The 21,160-nt window shown below is 54.6% G+C and overlaps 1 protein-coding gene across 2 annotated transcripts in view; it reads left to right on the top strand.

The window, feature by feature from the left end:
- The window catches only part of PHF2 (PHD finger protein 2), an 87,114-nt gene that overhangs the window by 37,556 nt on the left and 28,398 nt on the right, over positions 1–21,160 (top strand). For both annotated transcript variants that reach the window (XM_087444803.1, XM_087444802.1), the window contains exons 2-4: positions 2,398–2,483; positions 9,020–9,134; positions 18,384–18,544. In XM_087444803.1, the coding sequence (XP_087300929.1) occupies positions 2,398–2,483; positions 9,020–9,134; positions 18,384–18,544 (362 nt within the window). The remainder of the gene's footprint in view (positions 1–2,397; positions 2,484–9,019; positions 9,135–18,383; positions 18,545–21,160) is intronic.

The following is a 21,160-nucleotide window of genomic DNA, read 5'->3' as shown; positions in this document are numbered from 1 at the left end:
CGCGGTTCCCGTGAATGGGTTCTGTGGCTGGCGCTGTGGGGTCTGTTTTCATGGTCTGGAGCATGTTTCATCCATCAGTGTTCTGTTTTCTTCCCAGTTGTTTGTTTGTTTGTTCAGAAAGTCACTTTGCATCTCAAGAGCTGTGACAGCTGCGTCTCTCACATTGCATTCGTTAGGTGCCTGCACTTTATTTCGGTTTATGCTCTGAGATGAAGAGTGAACTTTATGTTTTCACAAACATTTGCCAAGGTCTTTCTGGGCCTCAGGCTCTGTTCCTGGGCCCTGGAGCCTTGGTGCCTGCACTCAGTCTCGTCTGCCGGGTGCTCACCCTTGGCCAGTGCCCCTCTGAACAGCGAGGAGACCCTTCGGTCCAGGCGGATCTCAAACGTCTCGTGCCTCGGTTTCCTCACTGTGCCCCAGGGCTGGTAGGAACCATCCCGCTTATTGCAGAATCATCCCTTTAGGGCTCTCGGTGCTGCCCCATGCAGAGCGAGTGCTTAGCCAGCCCCAGGATGAGGGGTTCACTGTGGTGACGGGACGGTGTCACCCTCATGGGGTCAGTGTCGTTCTTTTTCTTTTTTTTGAAATAAAATTCACATAACGTGAAATTAACCATTTTAAAGTGAACATTTCAGGGGCATTTAGCATATTCACAGCGTTGTGCAACCATCGCCTCTATCTAGTTCCAAAACATTTCATCCCAAAGGAGACCCCGTGCCTATTGAACCGTCCCTGCCCCTTCCGCTCTCCCCTACGTGTGGCACCACGGGTCTTCTGTCTGTGCATTACCCGTTGGGGGCATTTCATGTAAGCGGAATCATACAGGGCAGTCACGTGCCGCACAACAATGTTCCGGTCAACAGTGGCCCGCGTGTACCATGGTGCTCCCATAAGATTAGTGCCACACAGCCTCGGTGTGCGGGGTTGTGTAAGTACACTCTGTGATGTTCACACAACGACAAAATCACCTGATGACACGTTTCTTGTAACATATCCCCGTAGTTAAGCGACACATGGCTGTATTTGGCCTTTTATGTCTGGCTTCTCTCACTCAGCGTAGGTTTTGGAGGTTCATCCATGTGTCAGTGCTCCATGCCCCTTTAAGGCTGAGCACTCCTCCATTGTGCGGGTACACCACAGTTTGCTCATCCATTAGATCAGTCGATGGACATTTGGGTTGCTTCCATCTTTTGTTTGCTGTGACTAATGCTGCTCTGAACATTGTGTACAAGGATTTGTTTGAGCTGTTCTCCGTTCTTTTGGGTAAATACCTCGGGGTGGAATTGCTGGGTCATGTGGTAATTCTGTGTATCTGTTTGAGGAAGCGCCATACTGTTTCCATAGAAACTGCACCATTTTACCTTCCCACCAGCCATGGAAGAGGGTTCTAATTTCTCCACATCCTCGCCAGCACTTGCTATTTTCCTGTTGTTGTTTTTTCAATCTTTTAAAAATTATAGCTGTCCTGGGGTGGGAGGTGGTATCTCATGGTTTCAATTTGCATTTCTTTGGCATCCAGATGACTAAGGATGTTGAGCATCTTTTCATGTGCTTGTTGGCCATTGGTAGCTCATCTTTGGAGAAATGTCTATTCCAGTCCTTTGCCCATTTTTTGAATTGATTTGTTTGTCATTGAGTTGTAAAGTTCTTTAGGTATTCTGGATGCTAGATCCTTCTCAGGTACATGATTTGCAAATATTTTCTTCTGTTCTCTATGTTGTCTTTTCACTTTCTCAATGGTGTCCTTTAATGCACAAAACTTTTTAATTTTGATGACATACAATTTATTTTTCCTTTTGTTGCTTGTGCTTTTGGTGTCATATCAAGGAATCCATGACCAAATCTGAGGTCTTGAGATTTACCCATTTCCTTCTAAGAGTTTTATAGTTTTAACTCTTATATTTAGGTTGTTAATCCATTTTCAGTAATTTTTGTGTATGGTGTGAGGTAGGGGTTCAGCTTCACTGTTTTGGTGTCCAGTGTCCCAGCACTGTGGTGTCACCCCTGGGGGAGAGTGTCTTGCAGCAGTTCTCAGAGGATTCAGAGGGGTCCTGCCCTTTGCTCAGAGCTGCCCTGAGTGATGGGGGTGGCCTGGGTCCGAGACCCCCTTAGCCTCCCTGGGCTCTGTGGGGACCGGGCAGTGACGGCTCTCATGGAGGCAGGCCTGCCAGATGGCCTGGTCCCTCCACCTCTCCTGTATGCATGGCGAGGCCTTCCTTGCCCCTCCCTCCCTCCTCGTCCCCCATCCGTCCCCGTGGGCCACTGTCCCCACACACGCTGTGACCCACCTGCACACACACTGCCCCGGCCCCTCCCGAGAGGTGAGCAGGAGCTTTGCAGGGGAAGTGCTTTCGGAATCGTTGAACGCCGGTCACGTCTGTGTCTCCTCCGTTGCAGCTGTGTGGGAGTGGAAGAGGAGGAGGCCCCGGACATCGACATCTACCACTGCCCGAACTGCGAGAAGACCCACGGGAAGTCCACGTGTAAGTACAGTGCCACGTTGCCGCCCCTCAGATCCGACTGACCACGGCCTGCTGGCTGGGGTGAAAGGCCCTAGGTAGTCACGGCCGGGGGACCCTGGCCGCTGGGGACCACTGCCAGCCTCGCTTACTGCCCCTTACAGCCTTGCCAGGCCCACTGCAGCCCCTCCTGATCGGCTCCTGCCCGTGGATGCAGCTGGGGCCACTCTCGGCCCTGTGCAGAGACCCTATCAGCTTCCAGAGGCCTGGGCAGGGGTGCAAACTCCAGCCCCTGTGGGGCCAGGCCGGTCTGAGGTGGGCACGTGATGCAGGGACTGTCCAGGGGCTGCCCAGCCCAGCCCTGCCCAGCTGACCACCACCTTGTTGGGGCTCATCTCCCTCCCTTCTCCGGCCCCCTTTGGGCGATTCCCTTTCTCAAACTGCCTGCTGTTTGCACGACCTGAGGGCTATATCCCTCTCCCCTTTCCTCTGGTCCCTTGGGGCTGTGGTGGGTCCTGTGGGGGCTCTCCAGGGTGCAGGCTCATCCAAGGTAGCTCCAGGGGGGCCCACATCACGCCTGGGAGGTGAAGTCCAAGACTGAGCCCACGTGGGGGGTGCCATGGTTTGCAGGGACCTTGGGAGGGGCCTGGTCTGGGGACAGGACAGATGGTGTGGGGGGGTGTCAGTGTGGCCTCAGGTTTCCAGCCTGGGTCAGGGGCATGGAGCTCACAGAAGGCGCAGGCTGGATGCTGGCCCTGGCTGGGTGGCTGATCACAGCCCTGCCGTCCTGAGCCCTGGGCTGGCTGGTGAGGTAGGGGGACTGCGTCTGGCCCCAGGCTACCAGGACTCCCCTCACTCCCCTTCAAAGGGAGCCTCCCTCCTGGTGTCTGGTCACAAGGCAGGGCCTGGACCTCGTAGCCCCTGTGGGGTGAGTCCTGTGGATCCACTGGGGGTAGAGGGAGGACGCTGGCCCAGGTGGAAGCCCTCCACCCTGCAACCCTGTCCTGTGGGCTGAGGGAGCCTTGGGGGCTGTGGCCTGCCCCTCAGGAAGCTGGGTGAGGCAGGCGGGGTCTCGCCTCTCCTTCTTGGTCTCTCTTGGCCTCTCTTTGTGTCTGGCCTGTGCCCCATCCTCATCAGTGACCCAGGGGGCTGCACTGGTGCAGGCTCTTGTCCCCTGCCCCCAGCACGCCGTCGGCATGCAGTGAGACACTGCCAAATGCATGAGACCAGCAGGAAGGTTCTCGGGTTCCTAACTCATCCCCACAACTCCCGGAGCTGGCAGCGCTGGTGCTTGGAACGTGTCTGCCCTCATCACACGATCGATCGTTCTGGTCACTGCTTCACAGCAGACACGGGAGGATGATTCTCATCCCGTGGGTTAACCAGCTCGTTAACCTCATGAGCCACCGGGAAAGCTCAGGGCTTTGGAGAGATGAGCAGGGTGGGCCCTGGAGGCCGGCCCGGGACAGAGCAGGGCTGGAGCCGGGAGACCCTGCATCCCCCCAGCAAAGCCCAGTGTCCTGGGGAGGCGCTGCCCTCTGTGTGGTTTGGGGGCCCTCGCATGAGTCGGGGTGGAGCTGGGCTATGTGGGGTGCCAGGCTGGGCATTGGTGTGCACACACTGTGATTTCTCCAATGTCCCCACGTTCCCAGAAGCACCCTGCCCCGAGGATGACAGCTTGCCCACTATAGGGGACACGTGCATCTGCCTCACCCAGACCCTACCCCCGGCTATGCACGTGTGTGTGAGTGTGCACGTATGCGTGTTGTGTGCATGAGTGCCCACATGTGTGTGCGCACGCGTGTGCACATGTGTGAGTATGCATGTGTGCACCTGTGTGTGCGTGCATTTGTGCTTTATAAGTTCTGTGACCCAGACGGCCCCATGGTTACTGAGGGCCGCGTGCCCATCAGGGACAAAGGCGCAGGTTCCAGCACCTTCCGCCGTGTGCGCCCCCAGGCTGCCCATCGCTCACTTCACATGAGTCTGTGCTCTGACTGGAGCCTTTCTGGGATGTGCTGGTCAGCTTCTGCCACATTGGCTCCCGTCACACTTTCCACAGTGAGGCCCCTCGGGGACAAGAGGCCCCTTGACGTCCCCATGCCATGAGGGGACCCCCCCCAAGCCTGTGGGCTGTGCTGGGGGCCCTCTGAGGCCCAGGCCCCCCTCCTTCCCTGCCTGGGGTGGGGTTTGCAGCGGGCACAGAAAGCCTGATTTACCTGATGCACAGGGATTTGGTGCAGGGCCCAGGGGTCCTGATCGGAACTCGGCAGAGTCCCCTTTGTCACAAAGGCTCCTGGGAGGCAGGTGGCTCGACCGTTAAAGCAGTTCTGAGTCCTGAGCTGCCTCTCCTGGGCTCCGTGACAGCATGAGAAGTCGCTCCACTTGCTGAGTTCTCCCCTCCCTCCTCCCTGAGGCCGGCTGGCTGTCACCCTGCACGCCGGGGTGAGCCGCCCCTAGGGGGTGGGCAGGGCTCTGGTGCCGGCTATCTAGGGGACACGTGTCACCCGTGACCCAGGTGTCCCACTGGGCAGCCATCTCCAGGGTGCCTTGTCAGAGGGAACGTTGGGTGCCACAGGCAGGAGACACAGCCTCCGGGGGGGCGGGGTCCCGGGCCCTGGGGAGGGAAGGGCCCACCAGCCAGGGCTGCCAGGGGTCCCTGTGGAGCTCAGACCCTGCCCTGTGGCTCCGTCTCTGGCTGTTGTCCCAGTGCGCTGCTCTGGTCACAGTATCGGGCGTGTTCTGGCCTCTCCACGAGGGTCCCCAGTGAGGGCCGGGGAGGCCAGTAGTCCAGGACTGCCGCCGGCCCCGGGTCAACATGTCCTTCCCAGGCCCGGCTCCCAGTGGGCATATGCGGGTGCTGCTGCTTCCTCCTGCTGCCCGCTGCACCCCCACATGGCCTCCGCCGCTGCGTGCCTCCTCCGAGACTCAGTTTCCCCATGTGTTCCCTGGGACAAGGCACTCTGTGCTTGGCAGTCTGCATCCTTGTCCCTCTGCGTACCCTCCAAGGGGAGACCTTGGCAGGGCTCCGGCCTCAGTCTCTTCCCTGGAGGAGGGCTGCCCTGGGACCACCCACCTCTAGGGGGAGGGGCGGACGCAGGTGCAGCAGGAGCGTCCTGGGGCCCCGCTGGGAGGACAGCAGCCGGGGAGGATGGGGGACGCCCCCACCCTGCCGACCTCGAGGGGCCCACGTGGGGTCCCCTCCGCAGCACCTCCCTTCTCCTCCTGCCACCCCCTGCCGGCCCCCGCACCGCACTGGTACCGCCTGTTTCTTCGTTGGTCTCCCCAGCCAGGTCACGGCGTCTCCTCTCTGCAGTGTCACGGCTGCCAGCGTGTGTCCTGGGCTTCCCAGGATTTGAGGAGGGGATGGAGAGGGAGAGGTTCCCTCTCCATCCCCTCCTCAAATCCCTGAATGCGCTGCCCCCCTCATGGGTGGGGACCCCCTGAGAGCCAGGTTCGTCTCCCAGGGGGGCAGGCAGGGAGGCCCCTGCTTCGTGTGGACAGGGACTCGCCAAGTTCCGCTCTGCCCCCGTGGACATACGCAGCTGCCTTCATTTCCTCCGGCCCTTCCCCTCGGGGAGCCCCTTGTGGACGCTACGCCCATGCACGCTGGCTGTCCCGGGTCACTCCTAATGCAGCTGCAGGCCCCGTGGAAGGACGGTGATGTTCAGGCCTGATTCAGAGTCAGTGTGGCCTGGGCGTCATCGTGGCGGTGTCCCCCCGGGCCTGCCTGGGCCGTGTGTGCCCCTCCCCGGCCGAGCCTGCAGAGCTTTTCAGGAAGCAGGGATGACGCCCAGGCCGTCTGTCACTTTCGTGACCCCTGTACAGAGCTGACCTGCTCGGGAGGTGCTCGCAGACTGCTGGGAGGAGCGGGTCTGAGACAGGTAGCAGGAGGGCAGCTGGGAGCTCTCTGTGGCCCCGTATCACCCGGCTCTGACAGGCACTGAGGGCCAGGGGTATGGGCTGAGCCCTTCCTGTCTGAAGTTCGTTCCCGTTCCCCAGGGCTCTGGACCGAGGAGCCAGTGCAGCACTGGGGAGACCGTTCATTCACAAGTGTCCCCACACCTGTTCTGTGCTGGGCACAGCGGGGTGCATGAGGAGGAGCCCGAGGGTCCGGAGCAGGCACCGAGGCCTGTGAACAAGTGCCCGCGGCCCGAGCAGCCTTGTGCACAAGGTTGTGCAGTGCTGCCGCAGGGCCCCGTGGGGCAGGCGGGTGCCAAGCAGCGTTCACTTACTACGTCTCACAAGGAGCCAGGACTAGCATCTCTCCACTAGAGAGGAGGCACAGAGATGCCCAGTGACTTGCCCAGGTCACACAGTGACAAGATGGTTTGGGCAGGTGACCCCGAGCCCTTTGGACCTCTTGTCTCTGCCTCCTGCTGCTCCTAGAAGTCCCCGCTCAGCCCTGCCTCTGCAGGGTCTTGCCAGGTTTCCCTCTGTCCACTCACACCTTGGGCGTGGAGACAAGCAGGTGTCAACATGGTGCTGGTGTTGGAGATGGTCTCAGGGACCTGTGGCCTGTCGGGGAGACAGGGAGGGGTGGCGATTTGCAATGGAGGCCAGCTCAGCCACCCGCCACGCACCTTCCTGTCCTGCTTGAGGCAGGTCCCGCTCAGGGGTGCTCATTGTCACCCGGCTGTGGGTAGCTCCCCTCGTCCCCACAACCACCGAGACGCACGAGGACAGGAGTCCCAGGCCTCACCCCCTGCAGCACCTCCCCGTGCTCGCCCATGAAGGACAGGCACCCTGAGGGCCCCCAGCAACCCCTCACATCCCCTCTCATTTCCGTGGGGGGGTCAGACCCCTCCCGGCAGCCCCCAGGGACAGGTCTCCATGCCCGTCCTCACTCACTGAGTGACGTGTGACTTCGAGGAAATCGCTTCCCTCCCCTCCGGGGGCTCACAGTCTAGTAGGGGCGTGTGTGCGCGTGCGCGCGTGCACGTGTCACAGTCCAGTAGGGGGCGTGTGTGTGTGCATGTGTGCTCCTGTGTGTCTGTGCATGTGTCATGGTCCAGTAGGGGCATGTGTGTGTGTGTGTCACAGTCCACTAGGGGTATGTGCACACACCCGAGTGTAAAAGGGCCACGGTGGGTGTGCCCAGTGCCCTGGAAGCATGCATGTAGACAGGACAGCCTGAGGGAGCTGGCAGGATGGTGGTGGGCGGGAGGTGTGCATAACCCCGGTGTGGGGAGGGCAGGGGGCGGAGCGGGTGGCAGCCAGACCCTGCCCTGAGCTGTGGCTGTTGCAGAGTGAAGGTCCCAGCAGGGAGGGACAGGGTTTGCGCTCCTTGAGGACCAGTCTGAGGGAAGGAGGTGTCCTGAGGCCTTGGTGGGACCTTCTGGGGAGGTGCCTCTGAGTTCTCAGCCGCTGGGCGCTGAGTGGGGGCGGGTCTCGGTAGACTCCAGCTTCTTGTGCCATCGACTGAGCCAGGGGGTCGGTCGTGACAGGAGGCTGGGGAGGGGTGTGCTCCTGACCGTGTGACGACCGGGTCATGAGGGGCGTGCGAGGCTGGGTGGGCCCGGCCCCCGCGGACCCTGAGGACTTTGCCTCTGAGGACGGCTGAGTCTTGTGGTGTGCGGCTGAGTACTCCGGGCGGTCCCCGGAGGTTCGAGGAGGGGGTCTGAGGGGAGGGGGTATGAGGGGAGAGCTTCGGCGAGGAGGGGAGCTGCAGGGGGAGGGCCTGCGGAGAGGGGTCAGCGGGCGGGGGGTCAGCGGGCAGGGGGTAGAGCCAGGAGCGGTCTGAGGGGAGGGGCCGCAGGGAGGGGGCCGGCGGCGAGGGTCTGCGGGGGGCAGCGGGAGGGGGTCTTACTGGGAGGGGTTCCGCTGGGAGGGAGGGGTTCCGCTGGGAGGGAGGGGCCGCGGGAGGGAGGGGTCCCAAGGGGAGGGGTCCCGCGAGGGAGGAGGGGTCCCGCTGGGAGGGAGGGGGCCGCGGGAGGGAGGGGTCCCGCGGGAGGGAGGGGGTCCCGCTGGGAGGAAGGGGCCCTTCGGGGAGGGAGGGGTCTACGGGGAGGGGGGGTCCCGCTGGGAGGAGGGGGCTCCTGGGGAGGGAGGGGTCCGCGGGAGGAGCCCCGCGGGAGGGAGGGGCCCCACCGGGAGGAAGAGGCCCCGCGGGAAGGGAGGGGTCCGCGGGAGGGAGGGTCCAGCGGGGAGGGAGGGGTCCCGCTGGGAGGGAGGGGCCCAGGGGAGGGGGCCCACTGGGAGGGAGGGGCTCCTGGGGAGGGAGGGGCCATGGGAGGAAGGGACCCTCGGGAAGGGAGGGGTCCCGCTGGGAGGGAGGGGCCCGCGGGAGGGGGCCCACTGGGAGGAGGGGGCTCCTGGGGAGGGAGGGGTCCGCGGGGAGGGAGGGGGTCCCGCTGGGAGGGAGGGGCCCGCGGGGAGGGGGGCCCACTGGGAGGGAGGGGGTCCCGCTGGGAGGGAGGGGCCCGCGGGGAGGGAGGGACCCCTCGGGAAGGGAGGGGGTCCTGCGGGGAGGGAGGGGGCCGCGGGGAGGGAGGGGGTCCTGCGGGGAGGGAGGGGGCCGCGGGGAGGGCCTTTGGGCCCACCTGCCCCGTCTCCCGCAGTAAAGAAGAAGCGGACCTGGCACAAACACAGCCCGGGGCAGACGCCCGACGTGAAGCCCGTGCAGAACGGCAGCCAGCTCTTCATCAAGGAGCTGCGGAGTCGGACCTTCCCCAGGTGGATGGCGTGGGCCCCTCCGGGGGGAGCGTGGCCCCGAGACCCAGGCGCCCCGGCACCTCTGGGGGCTGTGCTGGGACCCTTCTTCCTCGGGCACACCTGTCTCCCTCACCTGGAGTGGCCCTTCCCACGGAACCTTCCAGAGGGAAAGGCCGCTCTCCCTAGCTCATGGACGAGGAGCCGGGGCTGTTGTCCAGCCTAAGACCACCCTCCGACCGTGGCCGGTCCTGGTGCCCACCGGCACGTGCTGGACTCTGCGCCCGCGGGCCTGACGGGTGTCCTAGGTGACCTCAGAGCACCCTGTCCTGCGTGAGGGCAGAGAGCCAGGCCAGGGCAGGGCAAGGGCAGGGGCAGGGCGGTGGGGACGGCTTCTGGTGAGACAGAGGCGCCCTGACGGCCACTGCTGGTTCTAAAGCTGCTCTGAGCTGCTCTGAGCCGCCCTGGCCCCTTCACGGCCAGAAGATGGTTTTTGTTTGTCTGACAAAGTCTGTCTTTCTCCTTAACTTTGGAAGGATAATTCTCTGGACACAGAATTCTAAGTTGGTGGGATTTTTTTCCTCTTAACATCTGAAATATTTCACCCCATTGTCTTCTTGTGTGATGACTTCTGATGAGAAATCCAGTGTGGCTCTTACTGGCACTCCTCTGTGGATGAGGTGTTCTCCCCCTCTGGCTTCTTTCCTTTTTCTTCTCTGTTTTTTTCCCCACCTTTATTGAGATATAATTCATATATCCTACAATTCACCCATTTGAAGGGTACACTTCAGTGGTCTTTAGTGTATTCAGAGATATGTGCATCACCACCAATTTTAGAACATGTTTGTCACCCCAGAAGAAACTGGTACCCCCAACCCCCTGCTCCCCCAGTCCTAAGCAACCGCTAATCTGCTTTCTCTCTCTGTAGATTTGCCTATTTTGGATGTTTCATCTAAATGGAGTCATATAATATGTGGCCCTTTGTGTCTGGTTTCTTTATTTAGCATAACGTCCTCAAGGTTCATCCATGTTGTAGCAGGTGTCAGTGCTTCATTCCTTTTTTATGGGCAAATAGTATTCCAGTGTGTGGCTAGACCACATTTTGTTTATCCATTCATCCGTGGACAGACACTTGAGTGATTTCTGATTTTTGGCTATTGTGAATAATTCTGCTATAAACGTTCTTATAAAAGGTTTTGTGTGGACGTGCGTTTTTAAGTTTTTAGCGGTAACTCTAATTGAGGAACTGCCGGCCTGTTTTCCAAAGTGGCTGCACCACTTTCCGTTCCCACCCGCAGCGTGTGAGGGCTCCAGTTCCTCCGAGTCCTCACCAGCACTTGTCATTACCTGACTTTTTGATTCTAACCGTCCTTGCAGGCATGAAGTGATCTCTCGCTGTGGTGGTGGTTCGTGTTTCCCTAAGGACTGGTGATGTAGTGCATCTTTTTGTGTGCTTGTTGGTCCTTTGTATGTCTTCCTTGGAGAAACGGCGATTCAGATCCTTTACCCATTTTTAATTTTTTTGTCTTTATATTATTGAGTTGTAAGAGTTCTTTATATATTTTACATACAAGTCTGTTGTTGGATATATGATTTGTGACTACTTGATCCATTCATTTTGTGGGTTGACTTTTCACTTTCTTGATGGAGTCTTTTGAAGCACAAACATTTGTAATTTCGATGAAGTCTAATTTATCTGCTTTTTCTTTTGTTGTTTGTGCTTTTGCTGTCATTTCTTTTCTTTTCTTTTTTTTTTTTAGTGTGAGGAAGATCAGCCCTGAGCTAACATCCATGCTAATCCTCCTCTTTTTGCTGAGGAAGACTGGCTCTGAGCTAACATCTATTGCCAATCCTCCTCCTTTTTTTTTCCCCCTAAAGCCCCAGTAGATAGTTGTATGTCATAGTTGCACATCCTTCTAGTTGCTGTATGTGGGATGAGGCCTCAGCATGGCCGGAGAAGCCGTGCGTCGGTGCGTGCCTGGGATCCGAACCCAGGCAGCTAGGGATCCGAACCCGGGCCGCCAGAAGTGGAGCACGTGCGCTTAACTGCTAAGCCACGGGGTCGGCCCTTTGCTGTCATTTCTAAGAATCCTTTGCCAAATCCAAGATCATGAAAGTTTATCCCTGTTTTCTTCTAAGAGTTTTGTAGTTTCAGGTCTTGTAGTTTGGTCTTTGATGCATTTGGAGTTAATTTTTGCGGATGGTGTGAGGTAAGGCTCTAACTTCATTTGTTCGCATGTGGCTATCCATTTGTCCCTGCACCGTTTGTTGAAAAGACAGTTCTTTTGCAGTTAAGTGGTCTCGGCACCCTTGTTGAAAGTCGCTTAGCCAGAGACGTGTGCATTTGTTTCTGGACACTCAGTTCTCTTCCACTGATCTCTGTCTCTCCTCAGTCGAGTCTCACACTGTCTTGTTTACTGTAGCTTTGCAGTAAGTTTTGAAATCGAGAAGTGTGAGTCCTCCAACTTTGTTTTTTTATTTCAAGATTGTTTTGGTCATTCTGGGTCCCTTGCAATTCTATATGAATTTTAGGAGCAGCTTGTCAGTTTCTACAAAGGGGTCAGCTAGGACCCTGACAGGGGTCGTGTTGACTCTGCAGATGAGCAGAATCAGAGTGTTTGCCATCTTAACGGCGTTGAGTCTTCTGACTCATGCACATGGGATACTTTCCCATTTATTGAGACCTTTTAAATTTATTTCAACAATGTTTTGTGGTTTTCAGAGTATAGGTTTTGCACTTCCTTTGTTAAATTTGTTCCTAAGTAATTTATTCTTTTTGATACTCTTGTAAATGAAATTGTTTTCTTAATTTTATTTTCAGATTGTTCATTGCTACTGTACTGAAATACAATTGATTTTTGTGTATTGATCTTGTATCCTGTGACCTTGCTGAGCTGGATCATTAGCTCTATAGTATTTTAGTAGATTCCTTATGACTTTCTATGTACGAGATCATGTCTGCAAGTAGTTGGTTTTACTTCTTCCTTTCCAATCTGAGTTACTTTCATTTCTTTTTCTTGCCTAATTGCTCTGGCTGGGACTTCCAATAGAATGTTGAGTGGCCGGGCAAGGGTGATCAGGGCCCTGTATTCTCAGTGTGCCACACTCAGGGTAGAACCCCAGTTCCACAAGTGCGTGCTGGGTGGGAGAAGGGAGCCCCCACCGTTTGGCTGCCCTCCCCCAAGTCTAAGCCTCAGCAACAGACAGCTGGGGCAGAATGGGAAAGACTAAGGTCTTGTTCCTCCAGGAAGAAAGAGTTCCATTCAGCATTCCTGTGTTCTGGGCTGCAGCCTTCTGGAGGGAACCCCCTCCTCCCTGAGTTAGAAGGTATAGGGAGGGAGTGGTCTTGGTCCACATATCACATATTCTTGTTTTTCTTACCAGTTTTTCATAGATTTTCTTGAATAGATGTTTCTTCATTTGCTGTTTGCTTTTAGGACCGTTTCCAGAGGCTTTGAAGAGTTGTTTTTTAAATAATTTTCACCGGTTTCACTGGGGTGTGGGTTGGTAGAGTTCTTCACACCATATCATGTCAGCACTAGATCTTTCTCATCTGGCTTCTTTCAAGATGTTCCCCTGGTCTTTAATTTTCTGCAGTTTGAATATGACACGCCTACATATAGATTTTTTGACATTTATACTGCTTGATGTTGTCTGAAGCCTTCTGGATCTGTGGTTTCATGTCTGTCATTACTTTTGGAAAATTCTGAGCCATTATTATTTCAAACATTTCTTCTGCTCCCTTCTTTCCTTCTTATCCTTCTGGTATTCCCATCATGAATATGTTCCTCTTTTTGTAATTGTCCTACATTTCTTGGATATTCTGTTCCCCACTTTTGTCATTCTTTTTTTTTCCTTTGCATTTCACGTTGGGAAATTTTTGTTGACGTAACTTCAAGCTCACTGATTCTTTCCTCAGCCGTGTCCAGTCTACTGATGAGCCCATCAAAGGCATTCTTCTGTATGGTTTTTTTTTATTTCTAGCATTCCCTTTTGAGTCTTAGAGTTTCCACCTCTCTGCTTGTATTGCCCATCTGTTCTTCATGTCGTCCACTTTCCCCATTAGCACTCCTGACATAGTACTCATCATTGTAAGAATTTCCTGTTCGACACTTCCACATTCTGTATCTGAGCCTTGTTCTCATGCTTGTTCTGTCTCTTCAGGCTGTGGTTTTTCTTGCCTGTTAGCATACTTTGTGATTTTTTTGTTGAACGCTGGACATGATATATTGAGTAATAGGAACTGAGGGAGTTAGGCCTTTTGTGTGAGGTTTTTTTCTTTGTTCGTTTGTTTTTTTTTTTGAGGAAGATTGGCCCTACACTAACATCTGTTGCCAGTCTTCCTCTTTTTTTTTTTTCTCCCCAAAGCCCCAGTACATGGTTGTGTATCATACTTGTAGAGTTATAGCTCCTCTATGTGGGACGCTGCCTCAGCATGGCTTGATGAGCGTTCAGTAGGTCCGTGCCCAGGATCCGAAGCAGCAAATCCCAGGCCGCTGAAGCAGAACATGTGAACTTAACTGCTGCACGACCGGACTGGCCCCTGTGTGAGGTTTCGTGTTGACCTGACTGGGGGCCGGGCTGGTTTGCTGTAGCTGAGGGGCCAGAGGCGTCACGTTCTTCTAGTTTCCTCCCTCTCCTGTTTTCTTTGGCTTCCCTAAGAACTCCTTCTTTGAGCCTGTCTTGCAGCTCTTTCAGTTACACTCAACCATTATCATATTGTTAAGAGGTGTAAGGTTGGGGAGGGAAGTGTCTGTAATGTAATGGTAAGTCTTAGGGTTCAGAGACGCGAGGCCCTGCACTGCTAGCTTCAGGGCCATTTCTTGGCCTTTGCTGTCTGTCTGCTCACCTGAGACAGGAGGCTGGTGGGGCTGGAGTTGGCTGCCTGCCCTTGTCTCTGTCATGTAGAGGCCTGGTGAAGTAAGTTCTGCCAGAGGGTAGACTTCCGTGATGGAGAGCACTCTGAATGCACTTCCACACTCTTACTTTCCCCTCCCCCGGCCTTCACCAGGAGAAGCTGGTAGAGCTCCTGGAGGGAAAACCCGTGGGGGGCTCCTCTGAGACTGGGCCGTCATGAGTTTTCTTTTTCCCCCTGAGGAAGATTCACCCTGAGCCAACCTCTGTGCCAATCTTCCTTTATTTTTTTTTGTATGTGGGTCGCTGCCACAGCATGGCTGAGGAGTGGTATAGGTCGGTGCCTGGGATCCGAACCTGCAAACCTGGGCTGCAGAAGTGGGGCACATGAACTTAACCACTACGCCATGGGGCTGGCCCCTCCTCCTGAGTTTTTAACTCTTAAACTAGTCCACACCCAACTTCCACAGTTTGTCAAAAATTACTGTTGAAGTACTCTTCCTGGTTACTACCTCCAGTGGCTTCTGCTTCAGGTAAGGTTATCTTGACTGTGATTTTCTGTATTTGCCTGTCTCCCCACATTTTGGGGTGGCTATTTGCCCTGTAACCCTAATCCTCTGATGAATATAAGAAAAGTTGTTGATTTTCGGTTTGTGCAGCGTTTTTGTTGTTGTGAGGATGGGAGTGACAATTGCAAAGCTCTTTACATGTTGGAGTTGAAAACAGAAGTCCAGTTCCACATTAACTCCTTCTCATTAATTGGATTGTCCTTTCATTGTTGAGTTGTAAGAGACCTTTACATATTCTGGATGCCTGTCCCTTGTGAGATACTTTCTCCCATTCTGTGGGTTGTCTTTTCACTTTCTTCTTTTTTGTGGTGAGGAAGATTGGCCCTGGGCTAACATCCGTTGCTGGGCCTCCTCTTTTTGCTGAGGAAAATTGGCCCTGGGCTAAGATCTGTGCCTGTTCTCTTCTACTTTATATGTGGGACACTGCCACAACATGGCTTGATAAGCGATACATAGGTCCATACCTGGGATCTGAACCTGCAGACCCCAGGCTGCCAGAACAGAGCACACTTAACCACTACGCCACTGGACTGGCCCCTCACTGTCTTGATGGTGTCCTTTGAAGCACGAAGGTTTATAATTTTGATGAAGTCTAATTTATCTATTTTTTCTTTTGTTGCTTGTGGTTTTGGTATCTAATCTAAGGAACTATTGCCAAATCCAAGGTCATGAAGATTTATTTCTGTGTTTTGTTCTAAGAATTTTATAGTTTTAGCTTTTATATTTAGGTCTTTAACTCATTTTGAGTTAAGTTTTGTATATGGTGTGAGGTAGGGTCCAGCTTAATTCTTTTGCATGTGAATATCCAGTTCTCCCATGCACCATTTACTGAAATGACTGTTCTTTCTCCACTGAATTGTCTTGACACCGTTGATGAAAAGCAGTTGACCACAGAAGTTTGGGTTTATTTCTGGACACTCAGTTCTGTTTCATTGATCCATATGTCTCTTATGCTGGTACCACACAGTCTTGATTACTGTAGCTTTGTAGTGAGTTTTGAAATTGTTCATTCCTCCAACTTTGTTCTCCTTTCGTGAGACTGTTTTGGTCATCTGGGCGCCTTGCCCAGCATTCCAGGTTCCACTTGTCACTTTCTGCAAAGAAGTCAACTGGTATTTTGATAGAGATTGTATGGAATCTGTAGATCAATTTTCCATTGTTTCTTGAATCCTACTTCTTCCTTCTAGATTTGATTTCTTTTTGAACTATTTCCTTTAGTGGTTCTTTTAGTAAAGGCCTATAAAAATATTCTCTGTGTCTGAAAATGTTTTCATTTCGTCCTTATTCTTGAATAATTGTAATTTTCTAAAATAGATATAAAATTCTAGGATAAAAGTTATTTTCCTTGAACACTTTGAAGATATTATTTTATTGCCTTTGACATCTCTTGTTGCCGATGAAATGTCTGTTGTCAGTCTAGTTGCTGGGGTTTTGCTTATTTTGGTAAATAATCTGTTTTTTTCTCTGAAAACTTTTAAGACTGTCTACTCATCTTTGATGTACTACAGGTATACTACGATGCCTCTAGGTGTGTATTTGTTTTTATTTATCCTGCTTAGAACTCAGTAAGATCCTTTAATCTGAGGATTTGTATTTTATCTTAATTCTGAAAAATGTTCTATTTTCTCTTTAATAGCACTTCTTCCCCATTCTCTGTATTGTTTTTCAAATCTTTCATCCAGTTCACTCTTTTTTTCAGCGAGCCAGCATTTGATGCATCCACTGAGTTTTTTAAAATTTCAATCATCATATTTTTCATCTCTAGAATTTCTGTTAAGTTCCTTTTCAATGTTGCCTGTTCTTTTTTCCTCCTTCTGTGTTATTTTCCTAATCTTCTCATTATCTCTTTGAATGTGTTTAATATATTTGTCTCAAAATCTCCTTTTCGACTGTTCCATTATCCTCAGTTCTTGGGACCTGTTTTTTTTGGCAGATGCTTCTGCTGGCTCTCCCTCCTGTGCTCCACCTCCTCCTGTGCGCGTGATCTTCCACGGCAGCCGGTCTGCCCCGGGCTCTGGAGCGTCCCTACGGGACGGTTTCCTGTTTGCCTTTTGCTGGGTCCTTGTGGTTTTGCAGTTCCAGACCCAACCCGTGGGTGTAGTGCGACTTTGGAACCCTCACCCCTGAGCCAGGAGCTTGGGATCCTGCTTTGTCAGGCCGACCTTCCCCCTCTGGCTGCCTCGTGGCTCTGCGGCTGCCTTTGCGCTGTCCTGCTACTCCCAGAGCTTCTGAGAGTGTTCGCTACACACATTTGTTCTGCTTCCTCACCTCCCTCTCACTCCTCTGGTTTGTCCTGAACACCCTATCACCCTGGGGTCGGCCCAGGGGTCACTCTTCAGTCCTCACCTTAGCTGACCTCTTGGCAAAATGTGGCCGTGCGGCCCCGCTCTGCTTGAGTCCTGTCCTCCGCGGAGACTGTGGCACTGGCTCTCCTGGCTGTCCTCTGTCTCCTCCTCTCCTGCTGACGGCTCCCCCGAGGGGTTCTGGGGACTCTGCTCTCGGCCCACCTCAGCGTTCACGGCTGAGATGTCACGTCACCGATTGTCCCTGGCCAGCGAGTCCTCAGCCTCCTTCTCCAGCCTCTCGTCCTCCTGGGCTCCCGACCCGTCTGTCAAGCAGGTGCATCCAGTGGTGAATCTGACACACACTGCAGACCACGTGTGTCCCCACGCACCCTGGGCCTGCCCCCGCCCGCTCCTGCCCCTCCTCCAGCCCTCGGTCACTGGTCACTCCAGCCGGTCCCTCGGCCATCGGCCTTTTCCTCTCCTGTTCTCCTGCCCGGCTGATCTCCTGAGTCCACCTCCTCCCTCCCTGCCGCCTCCTGTCCAGGTGCCACGTGCTGAGGCTCCTCCTTCACGGTCCCCACCCCGCCCTGATCCTGCTGCAGCTCACTGTCTGTCCACACAGCAGCCAGCCTCTCAGGCTGTCTGGTGGGTCCCCAGTGCTCGTGGCACGAGGCGGAAGGCTGTAGCCAGGGCAGACAGGCCCTCCGCAGCCTGGCCCCCCAACCCCCCTGCCCCCAGACACCTGGGCTCCCTCTTGTTCTCACATTTGCCCTGTTCTCTCTGTCCAAGGCCTTTGCTGGCACATCCCTCTGCCCAGAGCCCCGTCCCTCTCACTCCTGCTCCTCTGGCCTCGACAGGCCCAATCTGACGCCGTTTCCTGCTGTCTCCCCCACAGTCCTGCTCTCAGCTGTGGGTTTATGGCCTTGTGTGCTCGTTGATGAAAGCCTGTTTCTATTGTCACCACGCAGGGGCCATTCGGTCCTCAATGCCCAGGGCGGCACCCAGCACACAGCAGGGCAGGGAGGACGGGGGGCTGCTGACGGAAGCAGCCAGGTGCTTCTGAGTCCTGTACTCACTTGTCCAGGGGACAGGTTCTCCCTGAAAAGGGGTTTGTCTCCACCTGCTGCGTTCTCAGGCTCTGGACGCACCCCATGCAGGGTCTCACTTGGGAGGAATCTCTCTGAGTGGGGTGGGGGGGCGGGTGGAAAACAAGGGTGGGGCAGGGACCTCACTCCAGCCTCTTGAGCCTCCGTCTGCCCCAGCAGGAGGGATGGGTGCTGTGTGTCCTTGTCCCCCACTCACCACGGCCCCAGGCAGGTGCCTCGGCCTCCTGGCCCTCAAGGGTCCGTCTGTGACGAGGGAGTGGGATCTGCCGTGTCTGCCCTGTGGCTGCCCGGTGACCCCCAGACGTGGTGCTGTGGCGAGTCCTCCTCCTGGGGCTGTGGGAGACCTGCGGCTGGAGATTGGGCCCCATGTCTCTGGCCCTGAGGCCCTGTCCGGGCCTGTCACGGTGCGGGGAGGCTGGGACCCGGCCCAATGTGACCTCCGACCCGCCTTCCCCGCAGTGCGGAGGACGTGGTGGCCCGCGTGCCGGGCAGCCAGCTCACGCTGGGCTACATGGAGGAGCACGGCTTCACCGAGCCCATTCTCGTCCCCAAGAAAGACGGGCTGGGCCTGGCAGTCCCGGCCCCCACCTTCTACGTCAGCGACGTCGAGAACTACGTGGGTAAGTCCCCCGTTTCTCATGGGCCGTGGGAGCCAGGGGCCGGGTCGCCCAGGCCCGGGCTGCGTCCTGTGCCCCATGAGCCGGTGCAACTCAGGTCTCCATGCTCCGTTCTGGGCGCTCTGCTTAGAACGAGACCCCACATCCCACCAGAATGACGTGTGACCCAGGCCCTTCCTCTGTCGGTTACTCTGGCTGCAAAATGGGGGCTGTCCTGGGGACCCCTCGATTCTGCACAAGGACAGTCATGCCCGGGAGGGCCGGGCCCCAGAGGTTCGTGCCGTGTTCCCCCAGTCTCTCCTGGAGCCTGGCATCCCTCGGCTGCCCAGGACCGCCTCTCTCTGGATCCCTCTGGGTTCCAGCTGATGCCATCGGCGGCCCCAACTCATGTCTCCTGGAGCTCCCAGCGCTGGGGACCGTGCAGTCAGGGCACCGCTGGGTGGAGGGAAGTGCCCATGTGCTGGGGCGTTGTCTGCGAGGCAGCCGGCAGGGAGTGGCCAGCACACCCCCGTGGTGACCTCTGCAGGGCTGGTGGTCACACGGCCCTGGCTCTGAGGCCCTCTGGTTGCTGGGGCTTGGGGTGTTCAGGGGGATGCCTGGGCGGCCAGTTGGGGAGGAGAGAAGACCCTGAAAAGGCAAATGCCCAGGCTGGCCCCAGCCACACGCCAGACAGGAGAAGGTACAGGCACTGGGACCCTCAGACAAGTTGCTCCATGGCCCAAAGCTTGACCCTCTGCATCTGTGAAGCCTGTGGTCAGGCGGATGTGGGACTAAATAAGGTCATCCGGGCACGTAGGCACCCACACAGGAAGCCCTTGGCATTCCAGAGAGCCAGGGGGTCCCCTTCTCTGGAGCCGGAGCCCACCTGGGGTGGCCCTGGGGCTGACCGATGGGTGGCAGGGAGGGAGAGGGGACTCACTTTTCCAGCCTGGTGGTGGCCGCTGTCCGGGGCTGTTTATGCCAGGCCATGGCACCTGTAATAACAGCTAAAATCGAGGGCGTGCCTACCAGGTGGCAGGCATTTTCTAAGCTCTTCCCACCTATGAGCTGGTGTCGTCCCCCCAACTGGAGCTCTGTGATCCGGGTCTGTGCCCCCCGCCCCCCCCAGCTGAGGCTGCAGGAGCGGGAGACAGCTAACCACACGGGAGTGACAGCTTAGAGGCTTCCATTGTAAATGTCTGTCTTTCTCCCCTCAATTTTTATTTATTTATTTATTTATTATTATTATTATTTTTTTAATTGATGTTTTAATAGTTTTTAACATTGTGAAATTTTGGGTTGTACATTTTTGTTTGTCCATCACCATATATATGACTCCCTTCACCCCTTGTGCCCACCCCCCACCCCCATTGCCCCTGGTAACCACAATACAGTTTTCTCTGTCCATGTGTTGGTTTATATTCCACATATGAGTGAGATCATACAGTGTTTGTCTTTCTCCTTCTGGCTTATTTCACTTAACGTCATACCCTCCAGGTCCATCCATGTTGTTGCAAATGGGACTATTTTGTCTTTTTTATGGCTGAGTAGTATTCCATTGTATATATATACCACACCTTCTTGATCCAATCATCAGTCGAGGGACACTTAGGTTGCTTCCATGTCTTGGCTATAGCGAATAATGCTGCAATGAACATAGGTGTGCATAAGCCTCTTTGGATTGTTGATTTCAGGTTCGTTGGATAGATTCCCAGCAGTGGGATGGCTGGATCATAGGGTATTTCTATTTTTAATTCTTTGAGGAATCTCCATACTGTTTTCCATAGAGGCTGCACCAGTTTGCATTCCCACCAGCTGTGTATGGGGTTCCTGTTTCTCCACATCTCCTCCAACATTTGTTGTTTTTTGTCTTGGTGACTGTAGCCATTCTAACGGGCGTGAGGTGATACCTTAGTGTTGTTTTGATTCGCATTTCCCTGATGATTAGTGATGTTGAACATCTTTTCATGTGCCTATTGGCCATCTGTATATCTTCTTTGGAGAAGTGTCTGTTCATTTCCTCTGCCCATTTTTTGATCGAGTTGTTGGTTTTTTTGTTGTTCAGTTGTGTGAGTTCTTTATATATTATGGAGATTAACCCCTTGTCAGATGTATGTTTTGCAATATTCTCCCCAGCTGGTGGGTTGTCTGTTCATCTTGATTCTGGTTTCATTTGTCTTGTAGAAGCTCTTTAATCTGATAAAGTCCCACTTGCTTATCTTTTCTTTAGTTTTCCTAGTCTGGGTGGGCATGTCATCCGAAAATATTCCTTTATGACCAATGTCAATAGTGTGTTACCTATATTTTCTTCTACGAGTTTTATAGTTTCGGGTCTCACCTTCAGGTCTTTGATCCATTTTGAGTTAATTTTTGTGAATGGCGATAGCAGATGGTCCACTTTCATTCTTTTGCATGTGGCTGTCCAGTTTTCCCAACACCATTTATTGAAGAGACTTTCCTTTTTCCATTGTATGTTCTTAGCACCTTTGTCGAAAATTAGCTGTCCCTCAATTTTTTTATAATGGCACTTTTCAGACACACAAAGTGAGGAGTAAACAGTGAACCCCCACGTGCCCAGTACCAGTCACAGAACCCACCAGCTTTTGCTGTTCTTCTGTCCATCCAGCATTTCACATGTCA

This window comes from Ceratotherium simum, chromosome 20 (assembly GCF_057802395.1).
Source record: "Ceratotherium simum simum isolate JZ-2026a chromosome 20, ASM5780239v1, whole genome shotgun sequence".
In the NCBI taxonomy this organism is placed as follows: domain Eukaryota; kingdom Metazoa; phylum Chordata; class Mammalia; order Perissodactyla; family Rhinocerotidae; genus Ceratotherium; species Ceratotherium simum.
The sequence above is the reverse complement of the archived record's forward strand: the minus strand, read 5'-3'. Positions and strand labels throughout refer to the sequence as shown.